The sequence below is a fragment of the Gallinula chloropus genome, assembly GCF_964237585.1.
Source record: "Gallinula chloropus genome assembly, chromosome: 5".
NCBI classification, from domain to species: Eukaryota; Metazoa; Chordata; class Aves; order Gruiformes; family Rallidae; genus Gallinula; species Gallinula chloropus.
Genome location: NC_140090.1, coordinates 50,835,952 through 50,857,428, shown reverse-complemented (window position 1 = coordinate 50,857,428; position 21,477 = coordinate 50,835,952). Strand labels below are relative to the sequence as shown.

Genomic DNA, 21,477 nt, shown 5'->3' with positions numbered 1-21,477 from the left:
TGGAAAGTATGTCTTGCAAAATTTCCCTGCGTAACAAGCAATTGAGAAAGAAAGGAATATATAACAGCACTAATGAGTGTTTAGATTTTTGTGGTGCTTTCTTGGTCTCAATAAACCAAACAGCAGTAGCTTTATATTTCACTTCAATATAAATAATAGTGGAATAGAGGAAAAATATTTTTTATGTGGTTCTGGCATACTGTGATGCTTATTCTTTGGCCTCTGATTTTTAATCTTGATACAGTGAATCTTGTGCCCTCCTAGGTTTCTTTTGATCCTCCTATTAGTAGAATTATGTGACAAAGTGTGCAGTGTGAATAAATCAGACTTATATGACCATGCTTACTTTGTAACTAAAATATGTATCAGTATATTATAGCTCTACTACATAAACATGAATGTCTGCTTGGTCTTCATCCTTAGCAAGTAACTTACAAAAGGCTGCTCCAGGTATTAGTTGTTGAAAAATGTTTATCCTTTTAAAGCTAAAGGAGGGAAGGTTTAGATTGGATATCAGGGGGACTTTTTTACAGAGAGAGTGGTAAGGTGGTGCAACCGGCTGCCCAGAGGTGGTGGATACCCCATCCCTGGGGGGTGTTTAAGGCCAGGTTGGATGGGGTCCTGGGCAACCTTATGTAGATCCAGTCCTGGAGGTTGGTGGCTTAACCTGTGGCAGGGGGGTTAGAACTGTATGGTCCTTGAGGTCCCTTCCAACCCAGACTGTTCTATGGCTCTATGAGTAAAAAGTTACCTGGAGTTATATTTTCACGGTAGCATGTACTCATTGATATCTTCTCTATGTAAATGTGCACATTTCCTTCTACATATTTAGTAACCAGATCCCACTTTTGTTTTACAGCTGCTGCAGAGGGCAAAGGGAAAAGTGGGGAAGACTTTTTTCAGAAGGTAAGAAAGATATTTTATTTCTGTGATATCATTTGACTAGAAGAAATAAAATCTGCTTGTTGCTCTTTTTTAACATCAGCCAATTATGCTTAATGTACGTTTTCCACTGTACTGATCGAGTTTTTTAAAAGAAGTTTGTCTACTAACCATCAGCTGTGCCTGGAATGGGATGAGAAATACCTTCTTTGGTGTTTGCTACTGTAGTTTGTGCACATCTTAATTATCATTTAACTGCAAATGGCAAAATACTCAGTAGTAAAGCTGATTTTGTGCAATAGCATGGGACTCATCCAGAAGATGATGTGGTCTTATGGCTTTTATGTCTGTGGAGAAGTGCTACATTGTTATTGGAAAAAAAAGACACTAAACTTACTGTGATATCATTGAAGGCATAAATATTTGGTTGAGAAATGCACAGGCCTTTTAAGAAAGAAATGCACAATCCGCAGAGTGATTCAATAAAGTCTGTGGTTAGACAGAGGCACGGAAGGACTGGAAAAATAGTCCTGCAGCAACTAAACTACAAAGAGAAACATGGTCAAGAGTAATGACTTTGAAATTACTTTTGCAAAGCAACATGTTTTGTTTGTTTTTTTCAAGAATAGCGTGTAAAATATTATTTATGAGTTATGTTAATATCTGCTAATAGAAATTACGAGCTGCTTTGTCTCTCTGTATTACAGAGAAGACTAAATTTTCATGCTGTATCCTGAAAGGCTTTGAAACTCCTTTTTGACTGGTTGTCCGTTAAACAAGCAGTTCTTCATGTTTTCTTTGTATTTATAAGTGGTGCCTCAAAAGCAGTCTCTTTTTACATGTGAGAGAAGACTTTATCCTCCACGTGGTTGTCAGATGCTTTCATGGGCAGCTGTGCTCTGGTGAAGATTTGCCTGCTTACTTCAGGGGTTGGACTAGATGACATTTGATGGTCCCTTCTAACCCAATGCATTCTATGGTTCTATGAAGGCTGGTGGGGAGGAGTACATATAGTGTCGAAATGTTTGACTTAGTGTTTTATAGGAGTTTCCAGGTGATTTGGCTCTTCACTGACAGACTCACTCTGTCAGAATGTGGTGCTTGTGCTTAACTGTCTAATGTATGCAGAGGAGAATGTGCCAATAATTTTTAGGGTTTTATCAAAATGCCTGGGTTGTTTTATACTTCCTGAACTGAAGCTGGGCTACAGTAGCCTATACTTCATTCTACACGTGGTTCATTTTTTACAATGCAGTGTTTTTTCACACTTGTATGAATCTGCTCGTTTTTGAACTTGTAGATGAAGTTAGATCTGTGTGCGATTGAGTGGCTTAGATACAATGTGTATTTGGATACTTGATTATTTACTGTAGGTGCAATGTACCTTGCAATTATGTAGTTCTTTTAATAGCCAAAAATACTGTTTTAAATGTAATCGGAAAGTGAAATGTGCTAGAGCTACTGAATAAGAGCACTCTCCTTACCCATACTGATAGTAGATGTAGTGGTTACTTTTGGCATTAACACATTGTCATATATGTGCATAATTATTAAATGGGCACCACAGGGATGCTGCAATAGGTTAAAGCTGCATAATTGTGATGGGTGGTCATTCTTGCAGTCTCCTCAACTCTGTAGTTTAGATTACTGAAGATTGTAAGCACATACACAAAATACTACAGCTAATAAGAACAGATGGTAACTATCTTCTTTGTGAGTTTTCCTTTGTTCAGAAAAAATCTTTGGACAGTTGCTCATAGCTTACTCACCATCTCTGTCTGTGCAATTTCCTTTAATCAGGGTTATGTTTTTTCCTTTCTCATGTCAGATGAATAAGGCAGAGTTTCTGGAGGTAAGATAGTCTTCTCATGTGTTTCAGGTGGTATATTGAGGAAGTGGTTTGTAGTGTTAGAAACACATTGCAAATCAAGGTGGTGAGATATTTTCAGAGACTTAATATGAATTTGAAGCTGTGAAAATGAGACGTGACTTTGGGGCACTACTGGCAGGCTTTTGAGTGGAACGGGGAGGAAAAATACATCATTTTAGAGGCACATCAAGAACTAGGGGGTAATTTGGGTAAATAATGCCATGTGTAGTATTTTCTGACAACCCCTCAATATGCTGAAGTTGTTGGGGTGTGAGGTGAAACACATTTTCATATTAATGCTGAAATGACAGAAGTAACAAGGCAAAGATTCAAGAAGGTACTTCGATATATCAAGACATGGAGACCAAGAGGGAGGAGAGGGACTGTAGAGTGTGAGACCAGAGCCATCTGCAAGCAGCAAGCATGGAAGTGGCTGATGGGTCCTGCTTAGTGACTGGTCAACAGGGGACAGGGCTCAGTTCTCTACTAGTTTGCCCTCAGGAGGAGCAGAAGTTGCTTGTATTCTTTCTGATGTAGAGCCCAGCTCAGGACCTCAGCCTGGATCATTAAACTGTGCGTAGTATGCTCTAATGAGTCTGCCATGCTCTTAGGGAAAGTGATGTAAGGTTTTGATGCTAAGTAGTATTTTACTAATCTTCAAACGTGTGCAAACAGTATTACTCTCTTGGATTTTCATCATCAAGCAGACTCCTGGTGGATGTGAACTGCTCCTATCAACTTCTAAATTTCAAAGTTTAATGCTAATAATTTAAATGTCAAAATGTATTATTTTACTGCCAGTTTTAGCAGAAACAAGCATGTGTTCTGTAGCTGCTGGTAAGAGTTACAGAATAAGCCCTGGTTTTTGGCTGCAAGAGGTGAATGAAGCTAGTATTTCTGCCCCGTTATAGAAGAGAAGATCAAGTCCCCTTTCATCTGTTCCTAAATGAAAGCAAAAGTGGGTAAATATTTTGTGGTAGTGTCACTTTTAAAGATCTGAAGATTTTAGCGTAGTTTCTTCCAGTATTTCTAGGTTTTAGTACTGTTTCAAAGTGGGGGGAAACCCTAATATAGTCTAATGTGGAGTTTTCCAATACCATTGAGAGCTGCTAATAATTTAGCAAGAAATAAGTAAATAACATGATGGTGTTTTCTGGAGCTCTCTGATCTGCAGATCAGTGACAGGTAATCTTAAATAAATGTGGATTAGCTTGCTGTTGTGTTACATGCTGTTTATGTGCAAGATTGTTGTGGACCTTACTCTATATACTATTGTCCTAGCTTATTCCGTGAGAATAATACATAACATGAAGTTATTACTTGTCCTTGATCCAAAGCCCATTTTTACTTGACGGTGGAGTTTTTCCATTGAGTTCTATAACATCTGGTTCACGCCTTGTAGGCGAGCAAGGCCCTTCTCAGACAAAGCCAGGACATCGTTCCAAGGAACACATAATTTATGTAGCACTATAGATATGCATGGCACTCATATATAAAATGTTAGAAGGTGGTGGGTCCCTGCCCTGAGGAGTTCATAATCCAAAACAGATGAGGGCTGGCCATGTGGACAGAGGGGATTTTAATGCAATCGTTGCAGTTTGCTTTTAGTTCTTGCCTCATCAAGTGTTTTTCTGAAGCACTTGGAAATGTCAGTGCTGATGATAAGCTTTCATTCTGAGATTTCTCAGAGCAGGAGTGTACATCTAGCTTTATCATGGGACTGTCAGCAGTATGGTGGATGATAAGTGAAGGTTGTGGGCTTAGCAAGAGTTGGGTGGAGTTCTTGGGCTGCATGTGCAGAAGGCAGGGACTGGAAATGATGCACATTGTGTAGTGCTGTGCCCAAAGACTTGATGCTAGGTCAGATGTAAGCTGCTCGTTTCATCATAATTCAGTGTGTGTGTGTGTGTGTGTATGTGTGTTAGTCATGGGCTTCTGGAATAGTTCCAAAGGGGCTCCTAGGCTCTTCCTTTCCTGTCTTTGAAGAGTTCATTTGCATAATTTGGCTTTGTGGAAAGCACAGCGTACTACTTGTGCATCTTATTGTTTCTGTACATTTGAGAGTAGGTTTTGTGGTGCTTTCTCTGGTTGTTGTTTTATTTATATTTGGGGGGTTTAATCAAAGACAAATTGTGTTTGTAAGAATATATTCATTTGTGGAGATGCAGATGCTTAGGGTTTTTTTAAGATATCACTGGATTTAGGCAAAATGTGCTTAATAGCTTAAGTGCTTGTACTTCTCTTGACTGCAGACTCTTGCCCCTGAAGGGGATGTGATCATGCTTGGAAGTTTGAAGACGCAAATGAGGAAATGTTGCATGTGTGTACCAAAATATCTTCTGTTAATTATTAGAAGTTTAGGAGCGTAAAGAAAGGCTGGGATTTTCTTTTTTGTGTTTCTTCCTGTTCTTACATCCTCTGGATGTGTGTGATTACATCAAATGAATAGCACCTTAAAAAGATCCTGAGGCCATTTTTGAAAACAGGTTGGTGCAACCATCCTGGAAAATGAGTTGCTCTTCTAGTATAGATATTGGCAAGTAAGAGACTTAAACAATGGCAACAAAAAAAAAAAATCCCACCAAAAGTTGCAATTCTTTGAAGGTGGGCAAAATAGGTATATCCAATTGCATCCTTACCTTTCTGTCAAGTTCCTCTTACGTACACAGTAGTTATTAATGGATGTACTTTACCTTTGGTTTAGGAAGCTGTGGCAGCAAAGGCGGTAAGGAAGCTGCCTCAAGCCTGTTTAAGACTAAAAGAGCTTGTTTTGCGACATCCTGTGATTTTATTTGTGTCTTTGAAAACTTGTTAGGCTGATCTGAACCAAACCTGGTAACTTTTGTGGAATTCTTATAGGTGAATGTGTTGATGAAACTATCACGTGTACATGAATGCTTTTGTAAGTATAGATAGTGTATCAGGATACAAATAAATTCAACTTAAATGTTTCTGTCTGCAGTAGGTCAGGGCAAAACTTGGTCAGTCTTCATTCTTAATCTGTGAACATGAAATGTGTAGATAAAGCTTCAAAAGTGAAATGCTTTGGGCATTTTTGGGTATTGAAAATATTAATCATTGACCTGAGACTAAGATGTCTCAGGCCGATTGCTATCCATGTTCACAGAATGGTTTCGGTTGGAAAAGACCTTCAAGATCATCAAGTCCAGTTCAGCAATACCTTCTGAAGGATGACTTATGTGTCTTCATCCATGACTTCTCTTGAACTGCCTATTTATAATTCTAGTTTCCCTAAGGCTGTATTTCCCCTTTTGATGGTAGCCGCTCAGCTATTGCTTTCTTCCCATGAGAAGAAACTGTATCTTGCTATTGAGAGACACAGTGAGTTCATGGTTGTTATACATTATCCTGGGGTTTGTCTCTATTTTGACCACGAGGAGCAGCTTGGAACTGCAGAAACTGTTTCCACACTTAGAGTTTTTTCTGGGTAGAAATCAGTGTCTGCATTAGCATTAAAATGTTCCCTTGATGTAGAGTTTGGCACATAGCATGTGACAAGGATATATTAAGGCAATACATTTCTAGAATATACTTGAAATGCCCAGCTGTGCTGGGAATGCTGGCATGCGCTTCTAATTTACATTCAGCTTCCTCTCATTTAGCTTCCCGGGAAGAGGAAGCGACTTCTCTGAGAGGGTGGTATGGATTAAGAGAGTTGAAAGGCTGTCGGTGGCAGTCAACATTTGAAGGAAATCTTGAGATTGAGAGGTTTGTCTCCCTTTTGGCAAAACCACACCCAGTGGAAAGAAGGAGACTGTTTAGGTTGGATCAGTTTCTTCAAAAAGGTAAATCAAGAATGCTTACTTAACTTTTTGCTTAGTTCAGGAAGAGCTGAGTGATGAGAAGGCTTCATTCTTGTGGAAAACTGCATTCATCACGTCTCTAGCATAGAAATCATTTTGTTCAGGGAATGGAGTCATTACAAGGCAGTACTGGTGTGTTATGTTTGAGTGGGTTTTTTGATCTTTAGTTTCTTCCATGTTGCTTTTGATACAGTTGGGGCAATCTTGAGAGTTTACCGATAATATGAAAATACTCTGATGGACCTAATGCTTGAAATGCCCACTGCAGGTAGAAGTGTTAAAACAGCAACTGTCTTTGAATTGCTTGTGAAGAGCTCCTTTGGACAGAAACAGTGGGAATTTTGATCCTGTAGTATTATACTGAGTGACTCTACATCCCTGCTTAGAGCTTGGTCTGATTTGCAAGTGAAGCAGAACAGGATGATGAAGTCCCATTTTATGCCTCCTTACTGCTATGCTTAATATTTTGTGCAAGATGACTTAATTGTAAAGCAGCAGAGAAGGCGCTATTTGCCATCATGGTCTCAATTTTGATGCTTAATACTTTTCACTCTGGAAGTTAAATCCTCTGTTTTAAGAGAGGAAAAGTTTCAGTCCCCGGAAATACTTGTGTTCTTTTCTGTCCTTCTGGGGGTAAAAAGTAAAATAAGAGAGAAGGTGAATATGAGGAAAGAACCCTGTGTGTGTTCCAAATGTTTCAGATTTGTAGGGAGGAGATTAGCTACTTCTGCTTTCAGAAAGAGCAGTTGGCTGCCCACTGGTGTTTCTAACAATGTCCGGTCCAGGCTTCATTGTTAAGTAGTAATTTTTTTTTTCTTACAAGCAAAAAGGGAAAATTTGTCCTGTGCAGAATTCACTAATGCTGCACACACACACTCAGTTGTAGGGTTTTTGCATGCTTTGCCTGCATTCCCTTTACCTGTTTGACCTGCATTTAATTTAAATGACTGGATTACCTGTGACCTTTGACTAAGATTTCCATTGGGGTGAAGATAAAGTTAAAACCTATTCAAGGAATGAATTTAGTGTTTCTCTGTTGGTAACAGCGGTTGTAGTTTTCTCATTTAACTTAATGTGCAAATTGAGTACAATGTTCTGTAAATTGTTGCAGAAGGTTCACTTGGTGCAGGTATTAGATGCAGCAACAATACAGCCATGCTTACCTAAACAAGACCCTTACTTTAAGAACAATCATTTCTAGTTTGTTTCAGGTAGAGAAAATGTTTAGAAATGATGCGGTGTGTGTGCCTGCATGTTTTCTCTTCCCTTCTAAGCTAAAAATGTTTTAATGAAGAGGATACCTATGTGGATATGGTTTCAGAATTTATGTTAACTTCCCCGATTCTCTCTGTATGGATTTAGAGCTCTTATTTATAGCCTGGAAGTTTGGGTTGCAAAGTTGATGATGTTTATGCTGCTGCCTTTATTGCCTTTACGTATGATCTGTTGACTATTTTTTATCAGTTGATACCCATTGATCAAAACTGTGAATAAATGAGTGCCTGTGAAGTTAATTTTGTCCTCTACCTTTAGTACCTCTTCATCCTGCATGTGCTTCCTTGCCTTAACTCTTCATAAAGCCATTAGGAATGGCTGTGAATATCTAGTGAAGGTGGTAAATTTGTTTAGAGTTAATCTGAGCTGGGGTGTAGTCCTTTGGCAATGCAGCCTGCTTGCTGCTTTGTGGAAGTCTCCAAATGTGCACACGCAGACCACAAAATTATTGGTCATGAGAAGCTGGAGGAAGGCATGTTTGTATCTTACCTATTTGGCCACAAAGCTGTTTAGAGATATGTGAGTGGGAAATAGGCCTGTTTCCTTCTGTTGCATTTTTATACCTGAATCTAAATTAGTTGGAAAATGCAGAAACACTATAAAGCTATTTGGTTAACTGCCCACTGAATATGAGCCAGCAGTGTGCACAGGTGAGGGCATCCTGGCTTGTATCAGAAACAGATTGGCCAATAGGTCTGAGGAGGTGATTGTGTCCCTGTACTGGGCGTTGATGAGGCAGCACCTCGAGTGCTGTGTCCAGTTCTGGGTCCATCACTACAAGAAAGACATTGAGGCCCTGGAGAGAGTCCAGAGAAGGGCAACCAGGCTGGGGAAGGGACTGGAGAGTGAACCTTATAAGGAGTGGCTGAGGGAACTGGGGGTGTTTAGCCCGGAGAAGAGGAGGCTGAGGGGAGACCTTATCACCACTTACAATGATCAGAAAGGAGGTTGTGAAGAGATGGGTGTTGGTCTCTTCACCTAAGTGACAGGTAATAGAGTGAGGGGAAATGGCCTCAAGCTGTTCCAGGGCAGGGTCAAATCAGACATTACAGAAAAGGTTTTCCCAGAAACGGTTATTGGTTATCAGGCATTAGAACAGGCTGTCCAGAGAGGGGGTTAAGTCACTGCCACTGGGTGTATTTAAAAGATGAGTAGATAAGGTGCTCAGGGATGTGGTCTTGTAGAGGTTGGACTTGATCTCAAAGATTTTTTCCAACCTAGTGATTCTGTGATTCCTAATTTCATATACCATTGATGTGTTCAGGCTCTGGCATCTCAAGCACTAAATCTGTCCTCACCGGATTCAGAGGCTGCATTCATCAGCTCCTGAGTAACTTCACATGGTTCCTTTTTGTGTCTCGTTCAACATTCCCATCTTTGTTATTCCCCTGCTTTCTTCACTCCTCCCCCTCCTGTTCCCCCCAGCCCCAAAACCCCCAACAAACCATTAAATATGATACTCCTCTTGGTTCCAGCTACACCCATTGCTCTGTTCCTGCTGCCAAAACTCATGTTCAGGGATTAGTCATCCTCTTGGATACTTCTGCTTCACCACTTTGCCATTAGAAGAAAAAAGAATCAGCCCATGTAGAATTTTACTTTGTCTACCGTGACTCTTCAGCTCAGGTCTTCTCCTGCTTATATAGAAATCTAAGTTTTTATAAATGTTCATGCAAATGATATTCCATGTTTCCAATAAACTAGAAGAGTAAACTTGTTTATACTGATCTAAATGGATACATCCTGAGGGAGCCGCACTGATAGAATTCTTTCGAAAGGAGAAGATGCAAGGTGACCATTTGTACAGCTGTGAAACAAACTATTCAGACACTGCTCAAATCTTGTGTGTTTTCACTAGGCATCCTGGGGCCTGTTCCTAAAGTCTGTCACCACTTGGCCAAGACTGAATTAGACTGTACATACAATGGTTTCAGTTTTAAAAACTTAAATGCTTGCTTGAGTGTAGAAATATTCTTCTAATAAGTGAAATGTACAATACTGATTTTTGGCTTTTTTGGTGAGAGTTAGTAAACAGGGTAACAAAGCCCTTTGCCCTGGTACTTGTGCCTTGTCAGTTGCCAGCAGATTTTACATAAAAGCTGTGACTTGTGTTTGAACTTGTCTGTGTGTATCATCTTAAAGGAAAAAGGTTTTGCTGTCAAAACTGAAATAAAATTGCTGATGAACTAGAACTTCAGACTTCAAAATATTTTCTGCAGACTCCCAGCTTTTGTTTAAAGCTGTGTTCAGAATGCATTTAGAGATGTTGCTGACATAAAGACAGTACTACATGTCAGTTTTAGAATAACTAATTCCACTAAGTTAAAGTTCTTCAGGGTTTAGGAGATTAACAGGTAACATGAGGATGATGTTTATCTTGTGGCAAGGTAAATGTGATCAGATGGTGCTCTCATAGTACTTTCAGGTAGCTGCTAAAAGTGGCACCTGAAAGGTGCCTATAGGAAATCTGGCAAACTGTTCATGAGAGCGTGGAGGAGTAGGACAAGGGATAATGGTTTTAAACTTGAAAAGGAGAGATTTAGGTTGGATATCAGGAAAAGTTTTTCAATGTGAGGGTGGTAGATCAGTGGCACAGGTTGCCCAGAGACATAATAGAGGCCCCATCCCTGGAGATATTCAAGGTCAGGTTTGATGGAGCTCTGAATGACCTGATCCAGTGAAGATGTCCCTGCTCACTGCGGGGGTTGGATTACATGACCTAAAGGTCCCTTTGAATCTTACACATTCTGTGATTCTAAATTAATTTTACATGCTGAAGAATATCTTGGGTGATATTTGAAAAAAAAAAAAGGCTTACAGGTCTGTATCAGATGATGTATGGCAGTAAAGTTCCATGCTGTTTTGGTGGTCTTGTAAGAAACGTGGCTTTGGAGTGGATTTGATGCTTTAAAAAAACCTGTTTTTACAGCCTCTGTTTTGAAACTTGCTTTATTCCTCAAAACCTTACCTGCAAAGGTTTTGCAGCTTTTCATATTAAGGTTATTCAGCCAGCATTATTATTTAACCTCACTGCTTGAGTATCTGTCACTTTTATCCTTGAAACAGCATTTAATGTACCTATGGACAAGCAAAAAGATATGTGGTAAGGTTTAAGAATGGGTTCTGCAGTGAGAAGTTGGCATGGGCATTCATTGCAGAAATCCTCCTACCTGTGCAGCTTTAGTGGAAGATAAACATAATGTTTTCTGTACCCCAACAGCAAGTGCCTCTTGGGTAAGCAGATAGAGGGTTAGCTTTTATGACAGTCAAACTGTCTTCCCGTTAATACTCTGTGTTTCTGGAGAAACCCTGGTTAAGTTTTAAAAGGCTGTTACTGTGGTACTACTTTTTCTTGTACTATTGATATGCCTGGATTTAAATTTTTTGCTGTCTTGAGCAGTAATTTTCATCTTTGTCCTCTGTAAATTGATGGAGCAGAGGATCTATGAGAAGTGCTTCTCAGAGAACAATCCTATTAAAAATGGGGATGGATACAGTAGTGTAGCAAAACAATCGGTCACTTCAGCAGCTCAATATGACAAATTTCATGAGTTATCATCCATAAACTTAATCTATCTATGATAAACCATAAAAAATTGCAGTGTTTTCTTTAACCTGATGGAGATTGAACTTCAAAACTAGATTCCTAAATATCTACTTAGAGAATTTCTATTATTGCGGGGGTTTTATAACTTAGATTTTATTTAATGTATAATTAATATAAAAGAATGTATTTGTTATACAATATATAAATATGTGAACTATAATTCTATTTTTTGGATGTATATTTTATAAACATATTTTTTCCCAATCCTCTCTGTCTTTCCCTGCCCTTGCCATACCCTCACACATGGGATTTTTCTCCTCTGCAGCAGTTTTTAACTGTCCACATTCACACTGGAAAGCACTTGGTTCCTGGTAATACATGTTGGGGGTGGTTTCTTGCTCCAAGTTCTTGATGGTTCTTGTCTTAAGTCAGTGGAGATGAGATATTCTCTCATGTTTGGTTAAAATGGAGATTAGAAGTCATCTTGAACTTGTAGATGCAATTGGCTCTGAAGTTTCAGGTGGTGATGTTACCAATATTAATTCTCTAGAGGTGCCCTTAAACTTGCACTCCAAGGTGTGCTCAGAGAATATATATGAACAGAGTCTAGCCTGCATTTCTGGTCCCTCTGCAATATCTGCTTGATGGAGAACTTGATTCTCGATGGAGAACTTGGTGGTTCTTTTTTTGGAAGGGAAGGGCTACTGATGGAGCCAGCCACCTATACTTTGCCTTGTACTGAAGTGTGGGTTTGTTCATACAATACACAGTAGTTTCCCCTCTTTTTCCCTATTTGTTTTCTCAATTTTAAACTTTGTGCTACTTCAGAAAATCACATCTTATTTGATCGTACTTATAGGTCTTGCTGAAACATGTTTACATACTAACAAATGCTCCTTGAGAGAACTGGATCACTTTTAGAAGGGTTAGTTAAGTTCAAAGAATCATTCCTTGGTCCACTCCCCTGCTTTTTATTCACCTCTGTGTCTTATTCTCCCTCTGAGACAATAACCATCTTTATTGTCATGGATATGATCACCTGTAGTCGTACAGCATTATTTTTTTCAGTTCACCCAACCAGTCTTCTCCAGCCATTTTTACAGTCAACTCTCCTAAGAAGTTTGCCCCCAGCCTTGAGAATGCTAATGCTAGTTGTTTTCCTTGTTAGGGAAAAGATTTTTGAAACTACTGCTTGGTGCCAAAGTGAAATGGAGGTCAGTTGTTTGCATTATATCCACTCAAACTTCAGGTCCTTGCTTACAATGTATTCTAGGGTATTGTGGAGTGTTGTGGGTTTTGAGCTAAAACACTGTGTGCAGGATGTTTAGCTTTGAGCATTTGTCACCAGGTGCTCAGACAGGATTCACAGTCTGCTTACTAGAAATGGACTGTGGTCTCTGGAATATTCCAAGGAACAAAGACATTAGGTGCTCTCTGAGGATTTGCATTGTTTGATCGCTGAGAACACGGTACAGGTGCAGTACTTAAGATGTCTAAATGTCTAGTGCCATTGCCAATGTTGTTCTAAACCTGGGTTTAGCCTCTATCAAGGAAAACCCAGGAAAGTGCTTCAAACACGAACTCGGGTGTTCAAGGCATGATGTGGATGGATGAACAGAAACACCAGTGGCCACACAATTTCATTGCTTTCTAGGGTTTTAAGAGCGTGAAAAATTCAGGGTGTCTACAAAAAGCAGAGTTGTATATTTAAGAAAACCCACCAAACAAATACAGAATAAGGTAAGCATGTATCTGATCTTGGAAACATATCTGAATTACGTATTTAGGTCTTTAGACAATGAATAAGCATAGATGTTGAGTATTCTACATCTGAAAATGGCATACATATCTTCTATTAATCAAGGCTAAACTGAGGGAGCTAATTCCTCATGCTGAGAGGGCTTTCCATTGATGAAATAGCAAACTGGCATTTTGGGGGCAGATATGCTTGCAGTTCTGAGAGTTACTTTTTAGTCATTTTTGGTTAGAATCAAGCTAAAGTGAAGAACTAATTGCAGAAACCCACAGGCAGATGCAGATTCCTCTCTTTGTTTTGCCTTTCACCATGAATAAGAATTGAGGCAGAAATGCCCAAGATGCACAAATCCCACAGGTGGGAAGATCAGAAATAGATAACTTCGTGACACTAATTTTAAAGAATACCATTGGCATTTAATGTGCTTGTTTCAAATAAGGAAAGGTGTGCCTGTTAGGTTGTTCTTTTTCATCTACTGCCTGTATAATGCTTCCTTTGAATTTTGAAATGCTCGTGGGCTTTTGGGGAGTTCTGGTTTGGTTGGGTTTTTGGGTTTTTTGCATTCAGGACGTTCCAGTTTCCATCCAAAATCAGCTAACAAATTACAGTATAAGGAAAAATAACTTCTTACTGTCTTAATGTAAAAACTCCCCAAAGTGCTTAAACTATATGTTTTTCAAGCTGGAATACAAGGAAGCCAAAAACTTTTCCTCCAGCTGCCTTACAGCTAGAGATTTTTGTCATGAAGGCTCAATGAGTTGTGACTGAAGCCAGTTTTTTCAGGGTCAGGGCACAGTCTTACTTGTTTTGTTGCTGTCTTCCAGTATCTTGTGTCATCTTCTGTATGTTCTCCACTGAGAACAGCTTACATATTTTGGCTGCGTAAACACCGCCGTTTCTCTTGGGGAAAGAGAGGAAGGGAAGATGTAGATAAACTATTGCTTAGCATTTCCCACATTTTGAGAAGCAGCAGCATGAGATTATTTACTACATGATTAAATCTCACTGCTCCTTCTTTTGGTCAGCTGATCCTTCAAGGTGAAGAGAGAGTATTGATTAGTCTAAACCTTATCACTTATTTGATGTGAAAAGAAAGAAAGCCAAAGCAGAAGTGCTGCCACGGAGTCTGGGTGATTGGGAACTTTGATTCCCTCATCCCTAGGCTGAATTTCCTCTACATGTTGTGTAACTGAAGTTCTATAATTGAAGTACATGTGTATATTTACATACTTGTGAAGTGAGTTCAGTCAGCTGTTTTGTCCGTTTGGGGAGTAGTAATTGCTGTTTTCAGGGTGTGTGGCACAACGCTTTGTTTTCACTAATAAAACTATTCTGTTGCAACATGCTTTGAGGGGTTTAATTTCCATGTTTTTTTCAGGGCTGAAAAAATAAACCTGGCACTTGAAATTGCCCGGGTAAGAGTGATAAAACAGAGATTAGCAGTTGATGCTGCAGTGATCTAAGCTATGTGGTTTCACTGTTGCAGAGTTCTCAACATCATGCTTACCTTTAACAGCTATAGTAAAATCTCCCTTTCTTGTTTTCTGGACCTGTGCCACACTCCTGCTGTTACAATAAATACAACGTAAGTAATAGATACAATAGGTAAAAAAGCAAGCAATATAGCTTAAACTCTTCGTAAACTCTTCCATGAAAGCACTGATTTATCAGATAAAACTAGAAATCACTTCCCATTTCAAATCTTTTTAGGCAGGTGAAATTCTCAAATGGTTTACAGGCAAGATTAATTATTTCCACTAGTGAAATAAGTGCTACAGCAAAAGCTATTTTATTTTTTTCCTATATAATGTATGACTTAAAAAATTTTGGAGAAGATGATTATTGCAATCAGCTTGGAGTTTCTTACGAAGTTTGTTTCTTGGAGTGGAAAGTCAGCACATACTCTGAGCATTTTTATATTTCAGTGCACTTAATTTAAATCCATCCAAATTTACTTTTTTTGTTTGACTGCCTAAAACAGGAGATAAACTTTGTCTTTGTAGTGACCAAATGTCCTTTTGGTCTAATGTGGCAATTCTAGCATTGGGTTCCCCAAAGAGCTTAAGGGTATTACTTGGTCAAATCTCAATGGCTCGTGGTCAGGACATCTTTGAAGGAAGATAATCTGTGCCCCCAGAACCATCTCTGAAGCTGTGGGCTCTCACTTTGTTTCAGTTTAGCATGAGAAATGGGGAAGATTTCTTTAACACCGAAGTCTTTAAGACTTTATTGAGAGGGTAAAGGACTGATGGGATGTACACTTGTCTTGAATAATAATTGCTTCTCTTATCTCTCTTTCTTTTTTTGTGGTTCCTTTTATGTTGGATCTTCTTCAACTCAGTCCTGCCCTGTTCTCTCTTTTGGTGTCCGTCCTTCTCCATTTAGTGAAGCTTTCCTATTTTCAGTGTGTTTCATTGCCTGTTTCGTTAATAAGAATAATCCTGGTCCCGAGCCCTCTGTCAGATGTAAGTGAATTCTGTGAAAGAGCTTGTTTCACATCTGGATTGGAAAATTGAGAAAAATATGTGGACGTTGCTGATTAGAATTTCACCCCTCTGGAAGTGTCTTATTTCAGCTGTAACTTACTGTCTAATAGTTGCCAAAACCAAAAATATAGTATAATGAAGTCTGGCTGACACTTCCAGTTTTTTCCATATGGCATACTAATCTGGAAGTTGTTGGAGTATCCCAGGGATGTGAATGTAGGAGATAACAATTGCTAGAGGTGTATGTCTTCATTCTGAGTTAGGCTATTATGGCAAACTTATTGGTGGTGTAGCTGTTGCCTTAATGCATTACTTACCTGCTTTGGTAAGTGGCTTTATTAATAACTCTGGAATTTGGGCTTTGTATTACAGTTTATGCTAATTATGCAGATGACTCGAAGTACTGAAATGCACTGCTTTGCTTAGTTCCCCCCGCCCCTTGGTGAGTTGACTTTTTTTGGAGAGTGCCCACTTCTAGTGTGTTGTAATTCTAACTTGTATCTGCAGTCAAAAAGCCCAAATAGATTTTGGGTTTGGTTTTCTTTTGGTAGTGCTTCTGTGGAAATGGAAGAAATATTCTTTAAAGAGAAAGAACCAGGCTTTGAGAGTTGCCATCTGAAAAACACTCTCCTTTTCCTTTCCTGCCTCTTTACTACTTAACACCAGTTGAGTATTCTTTCCATTTTTCTAATTCAGGGATTTTGTTCTCATTTATGTTGGACACTTCTATGTTACCACTATGTGTATTAAATATTCTCCCAAATACTGATCTTCTATTCTGGCAACGGTATTTTTACTCAGACTTGCTAACTACCATAATAAGACCCAGCAGGTCAAGGGAAGTGGTTATTCCTCTCTGTTTAGTTCCTGTTTGGCTGCTTACAGAATACTTTGACCAGTTATGTCTCTCTTGGCCTGGGAAAGATCCTGACAAGTGAGAGTGACTCCAGTGGATAATCACCATCTTGATCAAGGGCCTGTTTTCTTGTTTGTGATGATTAGGTACCCTCACCTCTCAAGTGTCATGAGGTATGATCCCATCATAATTATTGGTGAGATCTCATATTAAAGAGAAGGTATTTAGTTTCAGTAGACAAGGAAGTGTTTCTTAGAAATTAATTCATATATATATATATGAAGTCTTAGTCATTCCATTCCTACTCCTGTATTACTACTAAGTGTGTTACTACCAAGTGTTAATAATGTACTGTAACTCTGTGCTGGTATTAAATTGGTGTAATACACCTATGGCTAGTGGACTTTTTCACTGAAACAAAGGTGTCAACAGAATGAGAGTCCACATGGAGCCAAATCACCATGTAGATTTCAAAGTGTAAGTGTGAGTGGGAGCATTTTGAAGTCTAGGCTTTCAGTGAAAAGCTGCTTCAGGTAAAGGAGGCTCAAAAACACTGCCAAAACCTGTCCTTTCTATCAATGTGTCTTGACTTCTGGACATTCGGAAGTACTTCATTTAAATTCATTAGGCTTTACTTACAGGTCATTTTAAGATAAGCAATTAATATTTTTCTAGAAGTGTAAATTTTGAAATATTGTGATAGAATGTTGTAAATATTTGAAAATTCCTCTGCGATGGACCTAAAGCATGCTGCAGCTAGTAGTGGCCATTTGAACTTCATGAAAACTGTTGAGTATATTGGTTTTTCTCTGTTTTCTTTAGAATTATCGGCACTCAGCTGCACCCGTGCCAGTCCAAAATTCTTCTCCAGAAAACCAGAAAAGTAGTTAATGACTTGTGCTATTTCTTAGTAATTAATGGTCAACAGATTTTAAAATGGTAAACATTGTCTTTTCTAGAAATTAACTTTTGATTTTTATAAAAGAACAATAAAATCTTAATTTTTCATAAATGCTTTCTTTTAACAGATTATGGAAGAAACAAATACGCAGATTGCTTGGCCATCAAAGTTGAAGATTGGAGCAAAATCGAAAAAAGGTATTTTTGCTCACTTTATGAAATGAAATACACAGAATAAACAATTCTGCCTTTAGAGTCAACATGTCAATACTTGACGTGAAATTTTTTTTGCGGTCTACCATTTCTATAAGCCTTTGTTCTTGAAGTTCTCAACTTTATATAGGTATTTGATATACAAACCTGGTTTAAGTGGTTTACTCTTCTACAAGTACTTTATCAGTACTGTTGTACTTGCTCTCTTCAGTGTGTGTGCTTTTTCTATCTAATTCTATGTCTAATCTGATTTGATCACTTTATTTTGCAGCAGCCAGAGTCAGTCAGTCTTTCTAGTAATGTTGCAGATCAGTGGGTATCCTGTGGGTGTTTTTTTCTTTCTACAGAGTGTGCGTTGGTCAAGCCCAGTTAAAACAAGACGTGCTCATTGTGCCCCTGACAGAGACAGTCTGTGTGCTCTTCTGTTTTCTTATGAAACTGAAGTAGAGCTGTTTCTTAAGAATGGCCAGTATTACATGTTTTAAATTGTGCTTTTTTTGGAAGGGCAACCTATTGATGTGAACAGAGTATACAATCTGGAACGTGTTTTAGAAATAAGCCTTCTAGTTCTGTTAACCCTAGGTGTGACTGAATGGAATACTTCATCCCCCTTATGCAAGAAAAACATGATTGGGACTGAGTATTTCTTTGCTAACATCACGTGTATGTCTGTTCAAAGTGATGCAGAGTAAAAGCCAAGCAAGTGGCTTGGTTGAAATGATTTCTTTGTGCATTACATTTGGAATGCTTAGGTAGATATGTAGGCTAACATTTCTAAATGGTCTTCTGGGAAGACGAATGTCCTCTTCAGAAAGGTGCAGGATTAATGGAATTTTTATGATGTAAAGCAAGGTTCAGTCTCTGAGGTGCTTTCCCACATGGTCTTGAAGGACAAATAGATTTCTTTTTTTTTTTTCCACTTAATTTGCATGAAAAGAATCTCACTTGAGAGGTAAAAACTGGGAAAGGAATTCAGCCTGGAAAAAAATGGTGATGTTATGTGTAGGTGTATATTCATATGTGGAACTACTGTTTGTAGTAATGTGAGAGTGATGTGTGTGTGCAAACATGTATTCTGCCTGAGATGCTGTGAATGGATACACACAGCTAAAGCTCCTGAGGAAACTGAGGCAGGAGACTTGACTTCTTTTCTTCCCTCAAATGAAAAAGAAAGAAGCACCTACACTTTTCTTTTGAATTTAAATAAGCCTAGTTCTGAAGATGAAAGGCCATGAGAAGAGGGGTAAGAGGTGGCTTGCTGGGATGCTGGATTGATACTCACACATGCAGCTTTATATATATATATCTAACGCCTTTATTAGTATCTCAGAAGATAATGTTAGATTCGTGGCGATGCTGTATAAGTATTATGGAATGAATTTGAATACCAGGGGAAATAAAACAGCTAAAAGTTATGAGCTGATAATAAAACTAGAAATTGAGGGGAGGGAATACATAATACAGCTGGGCATACTGAGTACATCTGCAGCGGGAATGATTATCCTGGAAAGTCTTTATGCCAAAAGAAACTTTAGATAGTGCTGGGCTGCTAAGTAGGCATTTTAGCAGTCTGCTGTGCTATTAAAAAACTGTTTCAAATGCTTGCAGACTGCAGGGTGGCTCTGGAGTTGGGGCTTCTACTTTCTGGCTAGCTTTGCTCTGCAGAGTTGTGTGTGTATGTACACCTCAGGAAATTACAATGTGTGTGCAAGAACCCCTAACCTGGAGGTTCCACTTGCTTGTGAAATAAGTGTGGTTTACATATTCTGCTTACGCTTGGGAACAACTGTTTGTGGTTCTGTAACTTTCTATTTGCAGCTACAAGAGCTGTGTATATAGGGGAAACTATTCTAAGTGTTTAACGTGCTCAAGCATCACTTAATGACATCTTGTGATTGAGCAGTGAGCTGCAACCGTCCAGCCACTGTCTGGGGACTTGACCTCAGAACAGGCTATCCTTTTCCATCTCCTGCTCCCTCACTACATGGCTATTTCTCCAGAACCCAGTTGCGAGACAAGAAGTTACATATGGACAGTCCTGTACCCCAGCCATATGCCATAGCCTATCATAGTCAAGCAACACCAAATTTTTCACATAACTTCTTAGTATTATTTGCCTGTGGTTTCAGTAGCATCACATTTTGTGGATGGGTGTTGTGATCTCCGGTCATTCACAGGGTTCCTGCCAAGAAATCAGGGGAAAAACAGTCGTTAGGAAGATATCTCTGTTGGTGATGTTGCATTAGTCATGTTGTTCAGTCTATCATGAAGCATTTAGGGCTTTATGTTGTGTTGTTCTCATTGTTGTGGGTCTTTCATACCAGACCAGGTATTAAACTATTATACTCTACTAGGGCAGAGTACATATGTCGGAATTCAAAAGAAAATATAGGTATTAAAATTTGCAGACAAGGTGTGCCTAAGGCTCAACAAGGTTTTAAGATTAAGTTCTGTACAAGACTCAGAATCTTTCTGATCTTGTGGGAGAATATTTCTGTAATGAAGCTGAAGTGCGGAGAGTAGTTTCTTTTCTATGTTATTCAGTTTACAGCTTCTAAATTGATTGCAAAATATATTTTTAATTGAATATCATAACGGTGATTCATTAACTCTAAATCAATAAATATTTTCTGAAAACTTTGAATTGCAAAATGCTGGTGCCTGTATTTAAGATTTTGCAGAATTTAAAAAACATCCAAAGTGAAATTTCTTGTTTCCTACGAGACTGCTAAATACCTCTTTGCGAAGGCTAGAATTCAAAAATCAGTTATCAACTCTCAACAGCATAAAGACCAAAACGGGAATTTCCTGGCTTCAATGAGCAACAGATGCTGCAGTCTAGGGTTGAGGGGCGATGAGGGTTAAAGTTTTTTGAATTACATGTTGTAGAAAGCACACAAATTAATAGAAATCTTCCAGTAGTCTTTCCACAAAGAGATTCCTTCACATTAAGGCTTCAGAGAGGGAAGTGAAACAACTTAAAGCACTTCTACTTGACGTAATCAGTCGTTACAGTGGTCGACCAGTGGGCACTGGCACGGTCTGCTCTGCTTTATGTGGGTGCTGAAGGAACCAACACCTCATGTTCTAAGGGTTTTGCATCTGAAGACCAATGAATTAAAGATGAAACTGAGACAACACCTTTTCCATCCATTCCCCTTTTGGTTTCAATGGACTTTTTCACTCAGTTATCATAGAATCACCTGGGTTGGAAGAGACCCTTTAGATCGAGTACAGCCACACGGTTCTTCAGGAGTGATATTGTCACTGAATAAATTTTAAAAGTTCAGAGTAGACTAGCATCTGACTACTAAGGATTTGACATAGTTCCACAAGCACTTTTAAACCAGACTTCAAAGCTAACATTTTTTTTCCATTTCCCTTCCCAAAATACTCGTGTGCCCTGCTTTCCTGTTCTTGTCCAGCCCTTTCTTCTCTTCTGTCACTGGCCCTTATATTGTCACACAAGGAACCAGGCTGGTTCAAAACTAACCATGGCTTGTTTTTGTTGTTGGAGAGGGTTGGGTTTTCTGTGCATTTTGCTAGTTGTTTTAACCTGAGCTGTCTTAACCCAAACCGTATCCTCGCTTGGCCATACGCTTGTATGAATCTGTGCAGCTTAATGCATTGGGAGCAGGTGAACAGCATGTTTGTTGCTCAGCAGCAGTGCTTGTCAGTGGTAATTTAAAATGCCCGTCAGGATCTTTAGGATATGGATGTCTGTGTGTTCAGGTACCAACCATACTCCTTACTCATTTTTGTTTCTTTTCCTTTCAACTTCTTCCCCCACTCTATACAGGTGTATGTCTGTATTTCAACAGCTCAGAATGCAGACAGCCTTGAGAAGATAAGAATCGTTTAATATCCT

At 38.9% G+C, this 21,477-nt stretch overlaps 1 protein-coding gene across 1 annotated transcript in view; it reads left to right on the top strand.

Annotated features, from left to right (window-relative positions):
- The window catches only part of BICC1 (BicC family RNA binding protein 1), a gene marked incomplete at both ends in the record, with an annotated part of 108,123 nt that overhangs the window by 37,921 nt on the left and 48,725 nt on the right, over positions 1 to 21,477 (top strand). The window contains 2 exons of the mRNA XM_084265088.1: positions 860 to 906; positions 17,525 to 17,594. Coding sequence (XP_084121214.1) covers positions 860 to 906; positions 17,525 to 17,594 — 117 coding nt within the window. The remainder of the gene's footprint in view (positions 1 to 859; positions 907 to 17,524; positions 17,595 to 21,477) is intronic.